Below are 23,898 nucleotides of genomic sequence, written 5' to 3' on the forward strand. Positions count from 1 at the left end.
TAGTGACAATGTTACGTTAGACCGCTAGCTCACAAGTGACTGTGTATCTCTTGCATGTGCGCAGACAGGTGATGTGAGAAGGGCGAGTCCATTTGCTCTGAGGTAAGGTAGGTATGTAACCAATGTGTGCCATCGGTGACAATATAAGATTCCGTTGCATAGCGTCTCCACAGCAGTGTTGCCACTATTTAAGTTCCAACCCTTGTATTATAATGGTGAAGGGCATGAAAAGTCAGGTTGTAGTTTCACCAAGAGGAAAAGTCTTCTACTCTATCTTAGTACATAATAATGTATGAATGTAGTGTCTGTCTTTATATTCATTTGTTTCCCCAACAATTTTGAAAGGGTTGACAGTTCATGATGTGGAAGCAAGATCCATCATTTTGCAAACTTTGTCTCTATTCTTTCGTGTGAATCAAATAAAAACAAACACCACTAACTCCTTTTTTATGTTACTTGCAAGTATTACTGTAGGTTCCCTGCATGAGGTGTTACCTCAATCTGTTAAGTAACAGATATGTTAATAATAATAATAACATACATATATACATCATCATTTTAGACCTTTATACCTTTCAGCGTTCAGTCTGCAAGCCTCTGTGAATTTACTAAACGTCACCACAATCCTCTATTTGCAACTAGTGCTGTGGCCTCATTTAGTTCTATACCTCTTATCTTTAAATCTCTGGAAAGTGAGTCCAACCATCATCATCTTGGTCTCCCTCTACTTCTCTTAGCCTCCATAACAGAGTCCATTATTCTCCTAGATAACCTAGCCTCCATTCGCCTCACATTCCCCCACCACCAAAGCCAGTTTATGCGTACAGCATCATCCATTGAGTTAATTTCTAACTTAGCCTTTATCTCATCATTCCAACTACCCTCCTGTCATTGTTCCCACTGGTTTGTACCAGCAATCATTCTTGCTACTTTCATGTCTGTTACTTCTAACTTATGAATAAGATATCCTGAGTCCACCCAGCTTTCGCTCCTGTAAAGTAAAGTTGGTCTGAAAACAGGCCGATGCAAAGATAGTTTCATCTGGGAGCTGACTTCCTTCTTACAGAATACTGTTGATCGCAACTGTGAGCTCACTGCATTAACTTTACTGCAGCTTGATTCAGTCTCACTTACTATATTACAATTCTGGAAGAACACACATCCTAAATACTTGAAATTATTGACCTGTTCCAGATTTGTATCACCGATCTGACATTCAGTTCCCTTGGATTTCTTACCTACTGACATCAATTTAGTCCTCGAAAGGCTAATTTTCATACCATATTCATTGCACCTATTTTCAAGTTCCAAGATATTAGACTGCAGGCTTTCAGCACAATCTGCCATTCAGACCAAGTTGTCAGTATAGGCCAGACTGCTTACTACATTTCCACCTAACTGAATCCCTACCTGTCACTTTATACCTTTCAGCAGATGATCCATGTAAACTATGAACAACGAAGGTGTTAGATAAAGCCTTGTCTAACCCCTATAAGTACCTTGAACCAAGAACTCATTCTACCGTCAAATCTCACTGCAGCCCACTTGTCAACATAAATGCCTTCAATTGATTTTAATAACCTACCTTTAATCTTACATTCTCCTAGAATGGTGAACGTCTTTTCCCTTGCTATGCTGTCATATGCTTTCTCTACATCTATAAAACATAAACATTCCTTATTCCTTTTGTAGACTTTCTCAATTACCTGCTGTGTACTGAAAATCTGATCCTGACAGCCTCTCTGTGGTCTGAAACCACACTGGTTTTTATCCAACTCCCTCTCAGCCACTGATTGCAACCTCCCTTCCAAGATGCCAGTAAATACTTTGCCTCGTGTACTAATCAAAGAGATACATCAATAGTTGTTGCAATCCTTCCTGTTCCCTTGCTTATAGATACCATATAATCCTGAATACCACCCGCCACCGAATAAGACCCGCACCCCAAATTTGAGATGGCAAAATACGGAAAAAAAAAAAAAAAAAAAATATCAAATAACTTACATACCTATTTAATTTTCTTCAAATATACCACAAATATAAATTCAAACAGCTTACAATTAATTAAATCATCACAAAAATTGTAAATAAAATCGGTCCAATACTCAGATCATTTGCAATTCACCATCGTCATCTGAAGTTTCAAGATAGGAAATTTCGTCGCTGGCATCTTTTCACAAATAGTCGTCCTCAGTACCGTCCACTGAATTTGAAATTCCACATTTCTTAAAGCTTTGGGACACTAGATAGTTGGGAATGCGTACCCATGCGGTCTTGATCCAGCTGCATATTAGTCCCACTTCAGGCCTCTTCAATCGTTCAGTTGGTGTTAACGCGTGATCACCATCAGACATCCATTCGGTGTACAACTGTTTCATTGCAGTTTTGTCTGCCTCCGTAGCATAACAGTTAGTGTTATTAGCTGCCGTCCTCGGGGGCCCGGGTTCGATTCCCGGTACTGCCAGAAATTTAAGAATGGCAGGAGGGCTGGTATGTGGTTGAAATAGTACATGCAGCTCACCTCCAATGGGGGTGTGCCTGAAAAGAGCTGCACCACCTCGGGATGAGGACACGAGTTTACTGTCTGACTCATTGGCTGAATGGTCAGCGTACTGGCCTTCGGTTCAGAGGGTGCAGGGTTCGATTCCCGGCTGGGTCAGGGATTTTAACCTTCATTGGTTAATTCCAATGGCCCGGGGGCTGGGTGTTTTTGCTATCCCCAACTCCCTGCAACTCACACACCACACATAACACTATTCTCCACCACAATAACAGTAATTGTCCAGCACAAGCATGTTTCGTTTTCGTAACAAAGCTTCTGGGTGACTTTGCCAAACGCACTTCACCCAGTCCTCAACTAACGCACTGTCCATCCAGCCAGACTCCGGTGTTCTAACAATAACAACGGACGGCAAGTTTCCTTTCGGAAGTGTTTTCCTTTTCAGAACCACATATGGAGGGGGTTTGGTTCCATCCGCTAATACCACCTGTTCTGATGATTACACTTTTAGAACCCTTCGTATCCACTGTATTTTCCAAAAGCATTTCAAAATAGACAGGTGTCAGGTTCAGCATTCTCAATTTGCGACAGCAAATAAGAATTTTGCATATTCAAATGAATAATATGACGCTGAAAGGCCGTTAATTTTTCTTCATACGCCCCAAGGAGACATTGTGAAATAGGCGTAGGTCTCTGTATGCACAAACCCTTTCTCTGATAAAAGTTTTGGATCCATCCGTGGCTTGCATTAAAACCCTGTGTTTTGAGTTATTTTGAGATCTCTAGTGCTTTCAATTGACACATTTCACTAGAAACACCATATCCTAACTCACATTTTTCTATCACAAATTTGTGGAGTCGTTCTTCAATTTTTGGAAACACTGCACTCCGCCCACGGAACGCTCTGTGATCACCGTTACTTTTTAGAAGTTTTTCCTTCTTCTTCTGCCAATCACAAATACGCGAATTATCAATATTGTACTTTCTGCCAACGGCGTGATTTCTGTAAATTTCAGCTTCGCCTACAACTTTAAGTTTCTCATGCACAGTAAATGACCGTAGACACCGTTTTGAATCCATCACTTACTACAGAAAGAGCACATTCATGGGACCGATATGGAACTCGAATGTGAGCAAGGTAGACTTCCGTAACCAACAGTCTTGACTCTCGCAAAGTACGATATCTGATCTTGATTCCCATGGAGAATCTGAAATATTTGTTCTGAATGAGTAAATTGATAATACCAATATAAATGGTCCGTCATTGGATATTATATATTTTCCAGGTAACTCATTCCTGGTTGCCAGCGTTTCACCCCCCGTGTGCAAGGTTTGGCTCATCAGTTGGTACCTAGCACACCTACCAAGACGCTGGCTAGTGTATACCGTGGAGGCCACTGCGTAGGCTACTTGGAGCCATCGGCAGTGCCAATGCACTGTGAGAGGCTTTGTCTCTTTACCAAAACTTGATGCCTGCTTGGCTATCAGATGATATAGATGTTGATTCCCATAGGGAATCTGAAATATTTGTTCCGAATGAGTAAATTTATACTACCAATATAAATGGTCCGTCATTGGACATTATAAATTTTCCAGCTAACTCATTCTTGGTTGCCAGGGTTTCACCCTCATGTGCTAGATTGGGCTCATCAGTTGGTATCTAGCACACCTACCAAGACGCTGGCTAGTGCATACCATAGAGGCCACTGCGTAGGCTACTTGGAGCCACCGGCAGTGCCAATGAATTATGAGAGACTTTGTCTCTTTACCAAAAATTGATGCCTGCTTGGCTATCAGATGATGTATGTATGTTCAGTCTTCAGCCCTAAGGCTGGTTGGATCCTCAACAGCTCTGCCATCAGCTGTCATAGATGGTCTAGGCATCACTGAAGAGGCGTACTAGGGAAATGAGGAGTGAGATAGTTTTCCGTTGCTTTCCTCACCGAGCCAGAATTTGCTATTACATATCAGTCTGCCAAGCCGACTGAAATGCATGCACCAACCGACCCTACGAGCAACATTTTCACACCATTCATAGCAGGGACTGGCTGCAGAAGGAATGGCATTACTAGCATCGCTCATACCTCAGTCACTTTCATATAGTCAAAGCCAAGGATAAGACAGAGACAGATCAATGAAAGTAACAAAATTGCTCTAGCCTATACCAGAAGACATAGTGCACTGTAAACACTAGGTCCTGCCAGCAAACTGATATAGATGTTGATTCCCATAGGGAATCTGAAATATTTCTTCTGAATGAGTAAATTTATAATACCAATATAAACGGTCCTTCATTGGACATTATAAATTTTCCAGCTAACGGATCAGGCAACCAGGAATGAGTTAGCTGGAAAATTTGTAATGTCCAATGACGGACCATTTATATTGGTATTATAAGTACGATATCTCGCGAGATCAGTTATTCGCGCACCCAGCAAGGCAGCAACATTTGTGAAACAAATGACGATCGTGCTTCTGCAGGAACGGCTTTCATATTTACCGCATATTTACCCATATTCTTTGAACTACCATATTTCATTACCTTACATTTCGCGTTTACATGCCGCTAAAACCGTATTGAGAAGAAATTGATCATGTTTTCTAGAATGCAACTAAAACACAATAAGACCTGAATGCCCGTTTACATGTGGTATATTGAGTATGGTAACCATAATCAAATCTATTTCAATACTCCATGTAAACAATGTAAATATTTACGAGAATGAACAGCTCAAATACGACCTGCACCCAAGATTTAGAACCAATATTTTTGGGGAAAAAATGCGGGTGGTATTCGGGATTATGCGGCAAGTGCAATTACTGCTTTTGTCCTATCTGAAGGTACCTTACCAACACTCCATGCTAATCTTATTACTCGTTGAAGCCATCTCCTCCCTGCCTTTCTACTATACTTCACCATTTCAGGCCTAATTTCATCTCTTCCTGCTGCTTTATGACAATGGACTTTATATTTACCACCTTTTCCACTTTCTTAAGCATAATTTCACCAACATCATTTTCATTTTCCTCCTCCCCAGTTGCAACTGGGTACAACGCTGGTACGATCATTGGCAAGTTTTACTATTGTCGAATTTTGCAGATTGTATTTGAAATTTAAGACCGACGCTCCCAGTTTGTTCAGTACATTTGATTCAAGAGATATTCTACTGTATGTCCATGTAAACACTGGGCTTTGCAATGCCTATTGGACTGGGAATATTTTTTATTTTTTTGCTAGTGGCTTTAGGTCGCACCAACACATATAGGTCCTATGGCGATGATTGGATAGGACAGGGCTACGAGTTGGAAGGAAGCGGCTCTGGCCTTAATTAAGGTACACGTTTTTAACACGTTCATCAAGATATTAATCTGTACATCAGACTTTTAACCTATATTTAATCACATCTTGGTTCCATTGTCAGTGATCTTAATAGCACAAAAATGATATAAAACCATTACGCTATAACGCATTATGTATTTCATATTATTTTAACTTTAGTATGTAATTCTGTAAGATGTGTTGTGTCATTTGTGTGCATTGTAAAGACAATTTAGTATGTTGTTTTTCTTGGTTACAATTTTAGGCTGATGATGACACCACATACAGGTGTTGAAACTGGTACCTTAAATAAAATATGTTGTAAATAACAACTTTAACATAATGAAGTTTTTAACTTTAAAAAATAAAATCTGTCGACCAGGCTGAGAATCGAACCCAGGGTCCTGAAAACCGAAGACCAAGCCCCAATAGACCCAGGCAGCAGGAGCTTAGGAATAGCCATATATTTTTTTAACCTCTCAGCCAGAAGAGGGAACATATTGACTCTCCTTGCATTTCACTGATATTCTTCACAAGTCTACTGTGAATGTTCAGTAGTTACACCTTACTGCATGCCAGTCTTTTCTTGCTTCACACAGTTTTTTGAATTTATTTTCCTTACACTTGTATCTAACTCTGGCATCAGGTAGGTTGAATTTAGAGTTCAGATTTAGAAGTGTACCACTTCAGGACACCAGTAATAACAATACACACAAAAGTATAATAATGTTGTACATGATGCAGTGTCTTAATTAATGGAACAAATGTACAGTAGCAAAAAAAAAATAAAAATCTGTAGTTTCTTAATCAAATACTTCAAGATCTCCAAAATAATGACAAATTAATGGAAGGAGTGACATTCAATTTCTCAGGACATTTCAGACAAACATTCAAGAGGTTCAGGTGTGGATGTGGTCAATGTATGCATCAAGAAATCATAAATATAGGAAAGAAGAACAATAAGAAAACAATGTCCTTGACAATTATCATGAGAATCACTCTTGATGGTGATGCAAATTAGCATGAATTCCCAAACTTCTTTTTATAACTTTGTGGAAGAAAGCTGCCTGGGACCAAGAGTGATATCATCATTTTTGCATCACTTTACATTATCCTCGCACAACTAACTGAAAACACTTTGCAGAGGAATCGAAGCAATGGCTTCTCAAAATGATATTTGGTTTTGCCAACATGTCATGTAATAGAGGGATGGGAAGGAAAGAGGGGAATTGTTGAAGACAGGTGGTCTAATGTTTTAAGAGGAAGGAGATTGCAGGCTAAGGGCTCCATTTAGGATCAGAATTCAGGACAGGTGTCGGTGAGAAATCGGTACGAGTCACTGCAGGTAGAACAACCGAGGGAAGATGAGGAACAGGGAACTGTTGCCGAGAAGTGTGGAAGTAGGAGAAAGGGGAGAGGTAGGAAAGGGAAATGTGGAGTAGTGGGTAGGAAAAGACAAGTGAAACAGGGTCATGTTCTGGAGAAAAGGGAGGAGGAAGTAGCTTCTGCAGCTGTCAGGAAAGATAGGACTGACCAGGAGGGGAGTGGATCAATTGAGGTAGGTAGGGTTGAGGCTCTGGTCATGGGGGATTCTATCATTAGACATCTCGGGAAAGTGTGTGGAGGAAAGGGTACCAGGGTAGAGTGTTATCCAGGAATTAGGTTAAGGTAGATGTTGAGGAAAGTAGAAGAGAAGGACGAAGAAAGGGAGAAGGTGGTAGTGTTTCACGTTGGTACTGAAAACGTAAGACAAGTAGTTATAAGTAAGTTACCAACATAGTTGGGGATGTGTGGGACCTGGTAAATGCAGCATGGGTAAAGTTTAAGGAAGCAGAGAATGTTATTAGTGGAATACTGTGTAGGAGGGATGCTGACTGGAAGTTGATTGGGGATATAAATGAGACTATGGAGTGGGTATGTGGGAAACTGGGAGTGAGAATTCTAGATCGTAATGCGTGGGTAGGAGATAGGGATCTGCACTCAGATGGCCTTTACTTAAACCGCAGTGGTACATATAAGTTAGGAAATTTGTTTAGAAGGATTATAGGGAGATACATTCACGGAAACAGGGTAGCCTAGGGAAAGGACTTAAGGGAACAGGGAAATAGAAATCAAGTAGTGACGACATAAAAATGTTAGTGCTCAACTGTAGAAGTATTGTAAAGAAAGGAATAGAATTAAGTAATTTAAGAGATATATACTTACCAGATATTGTAATAGGAGTTGAATCATGGCTGAGAAATGATATATGATATAATGGATGCAGAAATTTTATCACGGAACTGGAGGGTGTATCGTAGAGATAGAATAGGAATGGTAGGAGGTGAAGTATTCATTCTGGTGAGAAAAGAATTTGTAAGCTACAAAAAAAGTTAAAGATGACAAACACAAAATTCTAGGGGTAAGGCTCATCTCTAAAGATAATAGGCAACTTGATGTCTTTGAAGTGTATAGACCAGGAAAGGGTAGCGCAGATGATGATTAAGAATTATTTGATAAGATAATCAGCTGTGTGGGAAACGATAAGGAAAGGAACGTGATTGTAGCGGATGATCTCAATTTATCAAATGTCAATTGGGAAGGTAATGCGAACGACAGGAAGCATGACCAACAAATGGCAAATAAGTTAATATGGGAAGGGCACCTGATTCAGAAAGTGATGGAACCAAATCAAATCAAATCAAAATCTCTTTATTTGCAAATGAAGTGTCTACCTCGGTGGCAAGTGGTACACTAAAATACATTATTGTCAAGCACTAAATTTTAAATTAACAGGAGATGAAGAAAATTTTCCTAGAATACAATATTATACAATTTATACGCTAATAATTTTTTCTATTAAACACACACATCATCCTTAATAAATTTATATTGTTTACAAAATTCTACTTATAATATCTTACAAACATAGTCAACTCATACACAGTACGGTATGTGAAATTACTTCTAATAATACTATACAACTGGTAAATGATTAAAATTAACATTGAATTTATTTACATATTTATATTTTACCTATTCTGGAACCTAAGTAGCATAACGACCTGCTGCGTCTTAACCAGAGCCCCTTTTGCCACCACTTTTCAGAGTTCCTGAAGGGCCTTCACAGATACCGTAGTGGTCCCAGGGCCCTCGAAGTCCCCAGTGTACTTCACCCCTACAGGCAGTCCCCTACTTGGGCTGTAAAAACTCCTTAGACCAGGGGATGGAATTAATTTAATCACACACATTTTTTATTTACAATATCCTGCACTGGTCGAATGCATTCTAACATTTCATTTATTATCTCTGTTGTTGTTTATTGTCTTCTTGAATATCTGTACAGATTTTGGAAAAGGATCAAACACCACCCCTGGTAAACTGTTCCACTCTTTCACGCCCTTCCCAATGAATGAAAATTTACTCCAATCGCTTCTGCTAAAATTCCTTCTAATTTTGTACTTGTGGTCAGTTCTACCAATATAATTATTTTCCAACTGAAGCCTCTCACGGATATCTCTCCATGCATCTTCCCCTGTATAGGCTCTATATAATCCTATAAATCCAGTTTTCTCCCTTCTCTTACTTAAAGTTTCCCACCCAAGTTCCTTTAACATTTCTGATACACTACTCTTTCTCCTGAAATCCCCTGTTACAAATCATGTTGCTTTCCTCTGCACACTATCTATTTCTTTTATTAGGTATTCTTGGTGAGGATCCCAAACACTCTTTGCATATTCCAATAATGGACGAACCATACTTAAGTAACTTTTTTCTTTTAACTAGAGGGAAGAATATTCTGGATGTAGTGCTGGTAAAACCTGATAACTTCTATAGAGAAACCGAAGTAATAGATGGTATTAGTGATCACGAAGCTGTTTTGGTGGTAATTAAAAATAAATGTGAAAGAAAGGAAGATATTAAAATTAGGACTATTAGGCAGTACCATATGGCTGATAAAACAGTCATGAGTGAGTTTTTAATAAGTAACTATGATTGGTGGAAAATGGTAAATAGAAATGTAAACAGACTCTGGGATGGGTTTAAAGCAATTGTTGAGGAATGTGAAAATAGGTTTGTCCCTCTAAAGTTGGTAAGGAATGGTAAAGATCTTCTATATTATAACAGAGAAGTAAAGAGACTAAGAAGGAGGTGCAGGTTGGGAAGAAATAGAGTTAGAAATGGCTGTGGAGGTAAGGAGAAATTGCAGGAACTTACTAGGAAATTGGATCTAGCAAAGAAGTCAGCTAAGGATAACATGATGGCAAGCATAATTGGCAGCCATACAAATTTTAGTGAAAAATGTAAATGTATGTATGGGCACTTTAAGGCAGAAACAGGTTCCAAGAAGGATATTCCAGGAATCATTAATGAACAAGGGGAGGATCTTCAAAAGGCAGAAGTATTCAGTCAGCAGTATGTAAAGATTGTTGGTTACAAGAATTATGTCCAGATAGAGGAGGTGACTAATACTAAAGAAGTATTAAAATTTACCTATGACAGCAATGACATTTACATTAAGATACAAAGTTGAAAACTAGAAAAGCAGCTGTAATTGATAAGGTTTTTGGGGATATACTTAAGACAATGGGATGGGATGTAGTACCATATCTAAAGTACTTTTTTGATTATTGTTTGCATGAAGAAACTTTACCAAATGAATGGAGAGTTGCTGTAGTAGCCCCTGTAAATAAAGGAAATGGTGATAGACATAAAGCTGAAAATTAGAGGCCAGTCAGTTTGACATGCATTGTATGTTAACTTTGAGAAAGCATTCTGTCTGATTATATAAGACATGTTTGTAAAATTAATACCTGGTTTCATAGAAGGCACTTTTGGTTTAGGAAAGGTTATTCCACTGAAGCCCAACTTGTAGGATTTCAACAAGATATAGCAGATATCCTAGATTCAGAAGGTCAAATGGACTGTATCACGATTGACCTGTCAAAGGCATTTGATAGGGTAGATCATGGGAGACTCCTGGCAGAAATGAATGCAATTTGACTTGACAAAAGAGTGACTAAATAGGTGGCTCTGTTTCTAGGAAATAGAACTCAGAGAATTAGAGTAGGCGAAGGTTTATCTGTCCCTGTAATTATTAAGAGGGGAGTTCCTCAAGCCAGTATTATTGGACTTTTATGTTTTCTTATATATATCAATGATATGTGGAAAGAAGTGGAATCAGGGATGAGGCTTTTTCCAGATGATATTATTCTGTACAGAGTAATAAATAAGTTACAAGTTTGTGAGCAACCTCAACATGACCTCGATAATGTTGTGAGATGGACAGCAGGCAATGGTATGTTGATAAATGGGGATAAATGTCAGGTTGTGAGTTTCACAAATAGGAAAAGTCCTCTCAGTTTTAATTACTGCATTGATTGGCTGAAAGTTCCCTTTGGGGTTCGTCGTAAATACCTAGGTATTAATATAAGGAAAGATCTTCATTGATGTAATCACATAAATATGATTTAAACAAGGGGTACAGATCTCTGCAGATGGTTATGAGGTTATTTAGGAGTTGTAGTAAGGATGGAAAGGAGAGGGCATATAAGCCTCTGGTTAGACCACAACTAGAGTATGGTTCCAGTGTATGGGACCCTCACCAAGATTAATTGATTCAAGAACTGGAAAAAATCCAAAGGAAAGCAGCTCGATTTGTTCTAGGTGATTTCCAACAAAAGAGTAGCGTTACAAATATGTTGCAAAGTTTGGGCTGGGAAGACTTCTGAGAAAGGAGACAAGCTGCTCAACTAAGTGATAAGCCGGGCTTAGTGGCTCAGATGGTTGAGGCACTGGCCTTCCGTCCTCAACTTCGTGGGTTTGATTATGGCTCAGTCCGGTGGTATTTGAATGTGTTCAAATACGTCAGCTTCGTGTCGGTAGATTTACTGGCACATATAAGAACTCCTGCGGGACTATATTCCGGCACCTCGGCGTCTCCGAAAACTGTAAAAGAGTAGTTAGTGGGACATAAAGCAAATTACATTATCATCATTATTGTTTATTACTAAGTGGTATGTTATAATACCAATATAAATGGTCCGTCATTGGACATTATAAATTTTCCAGCTAACTCATTCCTGCTTGCCAGCGTTTTGCCCCCGTGTGCTAGGTTTGGCTTATCAGTTGGTACCTAGCACACCCACCAAGACGCTGGCTAGTGCATTCCGTGGAGGCCACTGCATAGGCTACTTGGAGCCACTGGTAGTGCCAATGCACTATAAGAGACTTTTTTCTCTTTACCAAAAAATTGATGCCTGCTTTGCCATGAGATGATATAGATGTTGTTTCCCAGAGGAAACCTGAATTATTTATCCTGAATGAGTAAATTTATAATACCAATATGAATGGTCTATTATTGGATATTATAAATTTTCCAGCTAACTCATTCCTGGTTGCCAGCATTTCGCCCCTGTGTGATAGGTTGGGCTCATCGTTTGATACCTAGCACACCCACCAAGACAAATAAGTTTGAGTGGTGTCTTTAAAAGTAGGAGAGATCACAATATGAAGATAAAGTTGTAATTCAAGAGGACAAATTGGGGCAAATATTTGTTTATAGGAAGGAGAGTTAGGGATTGGAATAACAGACCAAGGGAGATGTTCAATAAATTTCCAATTTGTTTGCAATCATTTAAGAAAAGGCTAGGAAAACAACAGATAGGGAATCTGCCACCTGGGCGACTGTCCTAAATGGAGATCAGTAGTGATTGTATTATATTGATTGTATCTACTAACCTAAAAAGAACCAACTCCACCTTTTTAATAAGTATATTCTGGTTTAGTTTGAGGAGAAGAGAAAGTGCAGAAATTGATGCATATCCTCCTCAACACAGATGATATGATTTATTACTCAGTTACATTTTTAAATATTCTTTATTTTTCAAGACTTCCTAACACAACGAGAGACTTGAAATTGGTGTTCTGTTCCATTAACAAATTCAAATCCGTCAAAGTTTTGTATTCACATATTTATCCCATTGTTTTTTGGAGCAGTTCTTATTAGTGTTGGCTACTGAGTGTGTGATTAGAACCACTGTATCAATTAATTCAACTGTCTTGAGTGAATTGAATTGCAGCAGCGGCAACCTCACGGTGCATTATTCAGTGAATCACAGCAGACAGTGTTGAGTGGCGCACTCATGGCTGTGAGAGACAACACACACACAAACGGTTCATTATCAAAACACTGGACATTGATGGGGAGGTGAACTTCCACTGCAGGCAATAGATACACAGCCATGGTTCACTGAAAGAATTGTACGGTAAAATGCACTCTTGCTCTCAGCTCATTTGAAAATAATGCTCCCTTGCATTCACTGTCCTTTTCTTCTAGTGAGGTTTAAAATAATATTTGGATTTATAGACAGTGTTCAAAGAGGTAGTCCAAACATAATTCCAGTATAGCTAGTAAGTAGACAGGTTATTATGTTATTCTATTTATTAGTTTACTGAAAGTATAAAAACTTAGTTGACATTCAACAATTAATTCAACTCATGACTCAGGACCATTCAAAATTATCTGTTTTGTTTTGGAAAGAATCGCTCAGTATTCTCTCAGTTCGTATGTCACTTCATTGCAAAAGACATCAATCACTGAATCATCGGTGTACATGAACAGTGAGTAATGAGCCGACTGATGCAATAACTTAACTACAAAGGCGTAGAATCAGAAAACTGTGAATACAGTAAAAATTTCCAAGTTTTTGAAATCATTTAAGATAAAAACTAAGAAAACAACAGTAGGGAATCTGCCACATGGGTGACAGCTCTCAATGCAGATCATTGATACTTGCGTGTACAGATATTTTTTCATCTAATTCTATATGCTTATTTAATGGAGTTGTCACTGAGAGGGGGAAATGCTATATAACATCAAAACTTGATGCAAAGAGGTGGCAGCAGGAGAAACCTGAATCTGAGAGCTGGATGATTCATAGGAAAGCAGTTCATAGATTGAAGACCAGATGGCAGCAGCAAGCATTGAATACTGTTTCTGTTGTCTATCAGTAGAAACTACACTGATGTAATAGGAATTGTTAATCTAATGTACTGCAAATTAGATCACTGTACCGATTCAGTAACTGGTACCAAAAGAATGCTTCTTGACTGTAAATTTCCTGTTGGCCCCACAGTTCGAATCCTGGACAGATCAGGGATGTTTACCTGCACATGAGGGCTGGTTCAAGGTCCACTCAGCTTACATGATTGCAATTGAGGAGCTATCTGACAGTGAGATAGTGGCCCTGTTCTAGTAAGCCAAGAATAACGGTCAAAAAGATTTGTCATTCTGACCCGCTGACCTCGCCTTGTAATCTTCAACCCTTGAAGCTGGGCAGCAGTTGCTTGGTAGGCCAAAGTCCTGTGGCATAGGGTTTGGTTTGATAATTATTTTTAGTGCTTTCTCCTGTAATAAAGTCACAGTAGACTTCAGGAGTTTCTATTTCTACTGGCCTATATAATGAAGTCTTCACATTTTACTACTCAAGTCTTTCTCATCAACATCTGCCAACGTTTGGTGCATGCCACCCCTAGCCTGGCCCTCCACATCTGCCAACGTTTGGTGCATGCCACCCCTAGCCAGGCTCTCCACATCTGCCAACATTTGGTGCACGCCACCCCTAGCATACCTATCCACATCTGCCAACATTTGGTGCATGCCACCCCTAGCCAGGCTCTCCACATCTGCCGACATTTGGTGCACGCCACCCCTAGCATAGCCCTCCACATCTGCCAACGTTTGGTGCTTGCCACCCCTAGCATAGCCCTCCACATCTGCCAACGTTTGGTGCTTGCCACCCCTAGCATGGCCCTCCACATCTGCCAACATTTGGTGCACGCCACCCCTAGCATGGCCCTCCACATCTGCCAACGTTTGGTGCATGCCACCCCTAGCATGGCCCTCCACATCTGCCAACATTTGGTGCACGCCACCCCTAGCATGGCCCTCCACATCTGCCAACGTTTGGTGCATGCCACCCCTAACATGGCCCTCCACATCTGCCAACGTTTGGTGCATGCCACACCTAGCATGGCCCTCCACATCTGCCAACGTTTGGTGCATGCCACACCTAGCATGGCCCTCCACATCTGCCAATGTTTGGTGCATGCCACCCCTAGCATGGTCCTCCACATCTGCCAACGTTTGGTGCATGCCATATCTAGCATGGCCCTCTACATCTGCCAATGTTTGGTGCATGCCACCCCTAGCATGGTACTCCACGTCTAACAAAGGTTGGTGCATGCCATGTTTAGCAGGACATTCCACATCTGCCAATGTTTGGTGCATGCCACCCCTAACATGGCACTCCAAAACTAACAATGTTTGGTGCATGCCATACCTAGCATGGCACTCCAAAGCTAACAATGTTTGGTGCATGCCATACCTAGCATGGCACTCCAAAGCTAACAATGTTTGGTGCATGCCATACCTAGCATGGCACTCCAAAGCTAACAATGTTTGGTGCATGCCATACCTAGCATGGCACTCCAAAGCTAACAATGTTTGGTGCATGCCATACCTAGCATGGCACTCCAAAGCTAACAATGTTTGGTGCATGCCATACCTAGCATGGTACTCTACTTTGTCAGGTTAAGGGCAATTTCAATGAGTTAGGAGAATTAATTGATTAGTTTTTAGACAATTTTTTCCTTTTAGGGCATTTTTCAGTTCTTCCATATTACTAACTTATATTATTTTATGAGATTATGTCTCAAAGTTGTAGTAGAGTGTTATAAGCATGTATTTCACAATGAAAATTGAAAATCTACAGCCCGTTTTCCAGTCGTTTGAGTGGGTCAGGGATGGAATGAATGTAGCCCCCATCTTGTGGTGAGGACAGGAATTGTGCCGGCTGCCGAGGCCTATCGCACTCCTCTGGGGCAATGATTAATGACTGACAGATGAAATGAAATGATAGTGGAGAGTGTTGCTGGGATGAAAGATTACAGGGAAAACTGGAGAACCCAGTGAAAAACCTGTCCTGCCTCTGCTTTGTCCAGTACAAATCTCACATGGGTTGACTGGGATTTGGACCATGAAAGCCAGGGTGAGAGGCCGATATGCTGCCGCCTGAGCCATGGAGCCACTTATGTATTTCACAATATTGACATAAAAAATTTCAACATGATATCCTATAGCTAATAACAGATGGTGAATTACTTCTTTTTTTTGCTTATATAATAATATAATTTCGTGTGGCTATTTCTAGCCGAGTACAGCCCTTGTAAGGCAGACCCTCCGATGAGGGCGGGCGGCATCTGCCATTTGTAGGTAACTGCGTGTTATTGTGGTGGAGGATAGTGTTATGTGTGGTGTGTGAGTTGCAGGGATGTTGGGGACAGCACAAACACCCAGCCCCCAGACGATTGGAATTAACCAATTAAGGTTAAAATCCCTGACCCGACCTGGAATCGAACCCGGGACCCTCTGAACCGAAGGCCAGTACGCTGACTATTCGGCCAACAAGTCGGACTTTTTTTGCTTAACCCTCGGATACTCGCGCGGGCTACAGTTGTAGCCCAGTCATATATTATGTTGTAGTACAGAGTATATTTGTTGCTAGGAATAGTGATACACTCTATAGCTGACTGTCAATGTTGCAGTTAACTGGCGAGTGTGTTTGCGGCTTGTCTAGGTGGACCATTTAGGCGCCATACAGATTAGTAGCCCACGCGAGCAATGCTGTTTCAGTGCTGACAATGACCGAGCAAAGGAAACGTCACTGCGCAGGCGGCCAAGTAGCACGAGTGCTGGAGGGTTAAGGTTAAATGGCTATACAATGACAGGCCATTACACACTTTTGTCATAAACCAGTATCTTGGGGACTGGAATATCTGGAAAGTTGCCTCGAATCTGGAGTCACCAAATTTCTGTGATGTCTGTAAAAGTTAAGTAAGAAGGAAAAGGTTTGATTTCTCCATAGGGTGACCACATGACAGTGATGAAATAGAAAACACAGAGGTCTGAAACATAGGGAATTTGTGCCAAGATGTAGGTCACTTCATGACTCAACTAATTTTGTCTCTATGAAAGTTTTGACATTCTCTACATTTGAAACTATTTTGAAACTCTATTGCGAGAACTCAACAAACACCAAGTCATTACATGATAGCAAAGAATTATATTTTTATAATAATAATAATAATAATAATAATAATAATAATAATAATAAATCATAATTAATAATAAATAATAATTTTTATTTTTATTATTATTATTATTCTTATTATTATTATTATTATTATTATTATTATTATTATTATTATTATTATTATTATTATTATTATTATTATTATTACCGTGATTTAGTGGATCAGCAGAGGTGAAAGAAGGTGCCGGGGTGAATGGGTCTAACTACCAAAATCAAAGTTAATTTAAAACTGTAACAAAGTTATATTTTTTCCTCTTCTTTTTTTTTTGATCAACAAGAAACAATGCAATAGATACAAGTAGCAAAAATTAACTCTAGGAAAGATAAGATTGGTGGTATAAACAGAACTTGGGCTTCAAGCCCTCCCTTTACATTTCCTGAGCTCTCAGCTCACAAACACATACTTACTAAAGGGCAGAAAACCCCTAATACCTGGAGCACTTGCTCCCAACTTTGAATCTCAAGCCTTCCAGAGGCACTATTACACACTGGAAAAGAGCTAACATGCTCTCAGTTTTTCACGCCTATTAAAGGCAATATTAGACTTTACCATTGATTGCCATCAAGGCACGACTTACAACAATGTCATGGGGATATCTTGTACCCAATCTACTGGGACTTAGCAGGAAAAGAACAGGTTAAGTAAATGGCCCAGAATACCCAAAAAGGATGGAGGCATATACTTGCACTCCTAAATACACATTTTAAAACCTAAAAGGCACTAGGCCGATGAAACAGGGGCTATTCCCAAACTATGGAGGTGACTCGTGTATTGAATAAATTTAACACATTAAGGAAGAGTAGAAAATCAGTTACCAAAACGTAGTCACCTCAAATCAAAATGAAGGGGAACTCGAGAGGGTAAAGCACTCTTTTCCCTGATTTACAGTTAAAGATGTATGAAGTTTTTACATAAGCCGGCACAAATTTACATTTTTAGAAAGGTAGGTTACATTGTAAAAGTTTCAAATCTTTCCCGCGGGTTAAACCGCTGAGCTAGCAAGAAATAAAGATGTTAACCGGCCATTACCTTACAGAAGAGCAGCTGCCTGATGAAAGAGGCGCTTTCCGCCTCCTGCTACACGTCCATACACTAGAATAGATGTTGATGAAGTGGCCGAGAGACAAAAAATCAGCAGTTTTTATACCCTCGGGGAAGGTTCGAGACCTTTCGTGAATAATTAAGACACACCCACAGGCTTTTATTGGGTAGCTTACAGTTACACATCAAAATCGAAGAAGAAAGACACGATTGGTCAAAAATTAATTACAGAAATTCTGGATTGGCTAAGTTCAAAACTGGCGGAAGGAAAGATTATATTGCCAACCCACAAATGAAAGAATGAAATTTAGTAAGGACAAAAAATTATGAGTACAAAATTTCTTCAAGAGAGTTCCTTCATTTCGCACCAGGGTGCATGATCACAGTTTTTAGGCAGTGACATCTATGAGAGAATGTCCAAACTTCTTGATAAATAGTAAACAAAAACACATCAAAATTCACACAGTGACATCTTCAGAGGAAAGGTTTAAGTAGATCAAGTTTTAAGTTCACTGTTTCTCCTGTAGAGGAGTACTTTAAGGCGGAAAATTTGAATGTGCGGCGTAGAGGTGTACCACCCAGTACAATTATTAATCTCCAGGAAATTTCAATATTTTAACTCTGTAATCCAAAATTATATTCATTTTTGTAACTACAAACAAACCAAGAAATACCTCACAAGTTGATTTTACTGTAAATAAGAATTACTTGTGACAGGATTATAAAGGAACTTTAAACAAAATATTCTGCAGTACTAGCAGCATGAAGCTGTGATTTTCTAGAGATGGCTGATGTTGTGAGGTGTTATGTAGCCAGTATTGTGATTGGTATATTAAAATTGGATAGAGTGGGTGAAATATTTTTACTGACCACTGAATTATTAAAAGAGCCAATTACTAGCATTACTTCTGTAGCCTGCGGGAATAAAGCATGACAATGTGTTTTTGAGTGATGCTGCACTGTGTAGGTTTCTAATGGAGGGCAGGAGTAAAGGTAGATCTCCCTCAAACAATGTACATAAGGTATGAGATAGTGGGAAGCAGGTTCTGTAGCTGTCAAGTAAGACCAGGGAGAGCAGGAGAAATGAGATCTAAAAATTATGGTGGGGTCAAGGCTCTGGTCATGGGAGACTATTGTTAAGAGCAGAGCAAAGGTGTGTGGAAGAAAGGGAACCAAGGTTGAGCATTGTTCAGGAATTACGTCAAGGCAAATATTGAAGAAAATAGAAGACAAGGACGGTAAGGAGAAGGTGGTACCGTAATTATTCAAATTGGTACCAACAATAAAGGATGAGCAGAAATAGGTAGCAACCAATTTAAGGATGTGTGGGATTTGAATATGACAGCAGGAGAGAAGTTTCAGGGAGTGGAGTTTCAGTGGAATACTGCATAGAAGGGTTACTGAGTGGATGGTGCTTGGGGATTTAAATCAGACTATCCAGTGGGTATGGGAGAAACTGGGAGTAAGATTTATAGATATGAGTGGGTGAGAAGGAGATATGATCTGTGCTCTGATGGTCTTGACTTGAACTGCATGGGCACATGTATGATAGGGGGTTTGAAGTATTGTAAGGAGTAGCTCCGGCGGTAGAGACCTGGCATGTTTGATCCTAGTAATTTTGCAGATGAGTCTAATATAATCAGAAAGAATGCTTTCAAAGAGCTTACATGCAATGCATGTCAAGCTGATTTGCCTGTAATTATCTGCCTTATATTTATCACCCTTTTGTTCGTACGCTGGAGACTCATTAATGTAACAATTTCTATAACATTGGTAGGGAAGAACATGAGAGGACTGAATGCCGGGTATGAAATATAAAACTGGAACAGCTGGATCATTTCAAGTATTTAAGGAGTCTATTCTCCTGAGGTAGTAGTATACAAGCAAAACTGAAATGAGGTACTGCAGTAGCAATCAGTCATATTCTGTATTTAAAAAGTCAGCTCTCGGACAAAACTACACTGATCTGTTTTCAGACTGACGTTGCTGTATGGGAATGAAAGCTGGGTGTTCTCAGGTTATCTTATTTATAATTTAAAAGTAACAGACATGATAGTAGTGAGAATAGTTGCTGGTGTAAACAGGTCAGAACAATGGCAGGATGAGACTCAGAATAATGAGATGAGAAATTAACTTATCGTCGCCATAAGACCTATCTGTGTCGGTGCGACGTAAAGCAACTAGCAAAACTAACTTGATGGCTGAAACTGTACATATGAACTGGTTTTGTTGGTGAAGTAATATGAGGCAAATTGATGAGGATGGATTATGTAGGAGAATAAGAGAGTAAGAGAAGTAGAGGGAGACCAGGACGATGGTGGTTAGACTCTGTCTTTAGTGATATAATGATATCTGGTATGGAACTAAAAAAGACCACAGAGTTCGTTAGAAATACAGTAATGTGGAGGCATGTAACTAATTCACAGAGGCTTGCTGACTGAATGTTCAATGGCATAACAGACTGTAATGAAGATTTATAAATGAATGTATTTATTTTACTAAGGGACCACCTCAGGTGTCAAGCTTCATGGCTAAATGGTTAGCATGTTGGCCATTGGCCCAAGGGGTCCAGAGTTTGATACCCGGTTACGTAGGAGATTTTAAATTTCATTAGTTAATTTCTGTGGCTTGGGGTCTGGATGTTTGTGACGTCTTTAGCAGGAGATTTCATTTTAGATAGGGCCCCCTCCAAACATATGCACAGGTTGCCTTATGGAAAATTCTAAGTTCCCATGGAGGGATTTAGATATTTTTCACCAATAGAGCTTGTCAGAAACAGATCAGATGTAAGGCTTTTCAGGCATTTGCTCTATTAACCAGCGTTTCATCTTAGGTCTGACACTAGACTCATGAGAGTGGGATGTGGGCTTCTGATAAGTTCACCTGCATACACCCCAGCGTCAGTGGGTAGGGTCTGACACATCCCACTCTGATGAGTCTAGTGTCAGACCTAAGATGAAATGCTGGTTAATAGAGCAAATGCCTGAAAAGCCTTACATCTGATCTGGTTGCCTGTATGGTGTCAACTCAAAAGACCTGCACCATGCCTCTCCATTCATCATTCATCACTATTACAGCACTGGCTCCACATTCACAGCAATGTGACAAATGCTGCCTCTCCTTTATTCTCACATAATTTTGATGCTATTTTAAATAATAATAATAATAATAATAATAATAATAATAATAATAATAATAATAATAATAATAATTTAATTATTTATATCATGTCAGAATCAGAGTTACATATAGTGATGTAAAAAAAAATCTATTGAAAATAAATAAAAATAAATTGTGCACCAAAGGTTCATATTGTCGTGCACCAGAAATTAGTAACATCGAGTGTAATCCTTGTCACGTCAAGCAGCACTTTCTCAGTACATGTGGCAGGACAAACATGGGCCATAGTCTGCACTTCAGCACAGCCACACAAAATAGATTGCACAGAATATCCCCACTTGTGCAGATTGGTCTTGCACCAAGTAACACCGAAGCACAGCCTGTTTAGAGACTTCCAAGTCGTCCAGTACTACATATGTCCAGCTGGTAACACTTCACAGGGTTTTTTCCACTGTCCAAGATATTCAACCCTAGCTCGCCACAAAGTGAGTCTTGCATTCTGTTGTGTTCCTTCAAGTTTCTGTGTAGTTTTCAAGAAATGTTTGCGTGAACTTAACCGTGATGGTGCTGGTTGGAGTCCAAACAGTGGATGGGCTTGGATTTTAGATGAGGTCTTCTCCTTACAGGCTGCTACCTCACATCGGATATCAGCGGGTGCGATGCCAGCAACGTAGTACAATTTTTTTGTGGTGTAGGTCTTAGAGACAGCCTTTGATGATGCGACACGTTTCATTCACTGCCACGTCTACTTCTGTGGTACGGCAAGATCTGTACCATACTGGGCAAGCACTTTCTGCTGTCGAGTAATATAATGCTAGTGTTGAGGTTTTCACTGTGTCTGGCTGTGCTCCCCAGGTTGTTCCAGTCAGCTTCTTCCATACCACATTATTCCTGGCAGCCACTTTATTTTTGGTGTTCATACAATGTTTTCTATAAGAAACTGTGCGGTCTAAAGTAACCCCAAGATATTTTGGGGTCTCACAATGCGCCAGCTTGATCCTGCGCCATGTGATGTTCGGTTATCTAAGTGGCCTGTTTACTCTCCAAATGGAAAACACAAGTTTGAGTTTTGCGGGTTTTGGATTCAATTGATTATTCCTGTAGTACGTAACTAACAGATGACAGAGTAAACTGCAGTCTTGCGATTTGGAGGCTGACACACTAACCTTCTTACAAAATAACTTAGCTTGAAGAAGAAAATTATGACATAATGATGTAACTGATGGTATGTTTTACTTGCAGGTCTACATGGGCGTGAATGGATTTCACCAGCAACAGTCACTTACATCTTGCTCCAGCTTGTGGAATTCCGTGATCAACATCCAGAATTACTTGAGGCCTTTGACTGGTACATCCTACCCGTTGGCAATCCTGATGGGTACGAGTATTCGCACACTACAGATCGGCTATGGCGGAAAACAAGATCTAAGTGGGCGGCGTGCCGTGGTGTGGATCCAAACCGTAACTGGGATTTTCACTGGGGTGAAGGAACAGTAACAACACACGATTCCTGCCGTGAAGATTTTGCTGGTCCACAGGCTTTCTCAGAACCAGAGACACGTGCCATGGCTGAGTTTCTAATGGCACATCGAGAGCAAATCAAAATATACCTCACTCTTCATTCTTACTCCCAAATGTGGTTAGTACCGTGGGGGTACAAAAACGAGAAACCCAAGGACTATTACGATATGTATGTGCTAGCTGAGAAAGGTGTTCAAGCACTGCAGTCAGTACGTGGAACAGACTATCTGCTGGGAACTTCCCCAGAGCTTATCTATGCAGCTTCAGGTAAGTTTAACAATCTATAAAAGTTTCTTGTATTCTTATTTGGCAAAAGCAGCATCAGCTCTACTGCTGTGTATGAGAACTTAATCTCTGTCTCCTCAATTCAAGTGCCCTCCAGCCATAGTTCCCAACTGTTCGTACCAGGCACCTGTTATGTCCAGTGTTCACTTGTTTAGCTAACTACCGTTAATCCACTTTCCTTTTCCAGCAAAGAGACACATATTCTATTTATATACAGAGTCATACCTGCCAACCCTGCCGATTTATCCGGAAACTTCCCGTTTTTTAACTCGTCTTCCGATTTATTTTTAATTCTTCCTGTTTTTGACCAACATAACCGGAAGTACAGTCAATACTCTTCCCCTAGGATAAAGGATAAATTCTTACGTGCTTGTGTAATTTACCCAGCCTCATTTCCAAGCGTATTTATTTGATGCTTTATTTCGCGAGTGTATCACCCGTCGCCTTCGTGTATTGTGTTTCCTGCTCGCTACAGCAGCATGTGTGCATTACGGCTGAGGATTCGGGACGGCAATCGTCCTACAAGCAAGAGAGGTAGCACGCGCTAGTCACCCAGTTATCAGGACGAAATAATGAGTTTCTTAATGTGTGGTTCGCGCAATAATAGCATCGTTTCTGTGTGTAATTTTGTTGGAGTTGTAGGCCACGCTTTTTTTTCTAGCGGTTCTGTGCTTTTCGTCGTGTCAAAGTCATATGTTAATAATGTATGAGACGTACCAATCTGTTTTGTATGTGGTAGTTTCGCATATTTAAGTGCATTTTTGTTCATTCTTATTTCATAATTTTAGCGAGTTGAATGTATTTCAGAGAGCTGTGTTGGTGACAGTTTCTGGTATTTTCACTTCACGTTATGGCCAAAAAAAATAACAAACGTTATTTCCAAGTGTTCAGAAATACCTATAAAATTAAATTTCCGTTCATTTTTAAATTTTATTTCGAGATTGAAATTTCGAGATAGAGAGAATTCCGTTCTTGA

At 39.9% G+C, this 23,898-nt stretch overlaps 1 protein-coding gene across 1 annotated transcript in view; it reads left to right on the forward strand.

The window, feature by feature from the left end:
* LOC136863446 (carboxypeptidase B-like) overlaps positions 1 to 23,898 on the forward strand; it is a 48,896-nt gene that overhangs the window by 5,967 nt on the left and 19,031 nt on the right. Inside the window, exon 4 of the mRNA XM_068225931.1 lies at positions 22,359 to 22,904. Within this exon, the coding sequence (XP_068082032.1) occupies positions 22,359 to 22,904 (546 nt within the window). The remainder of the gene's footprint in view (positions 1 to 22,358; positions 22,905 to 23,898) is intronic.

The sequence above is a fragment of the Anabrus simplex genome, chromosome 2, assembly GCF_040414725.1.
Source record: "Anabrus simplex isolate iqAnaSimp1 chromosome 2, ASM4041472v1, whole genome shotgun sequence".
Lineage (NCBI taxonomy): Eukaryota > Metazoa > Arthropoda > Insecta > Orthoptera > Tettigoniidae > Anabrus > Anabrus simplex.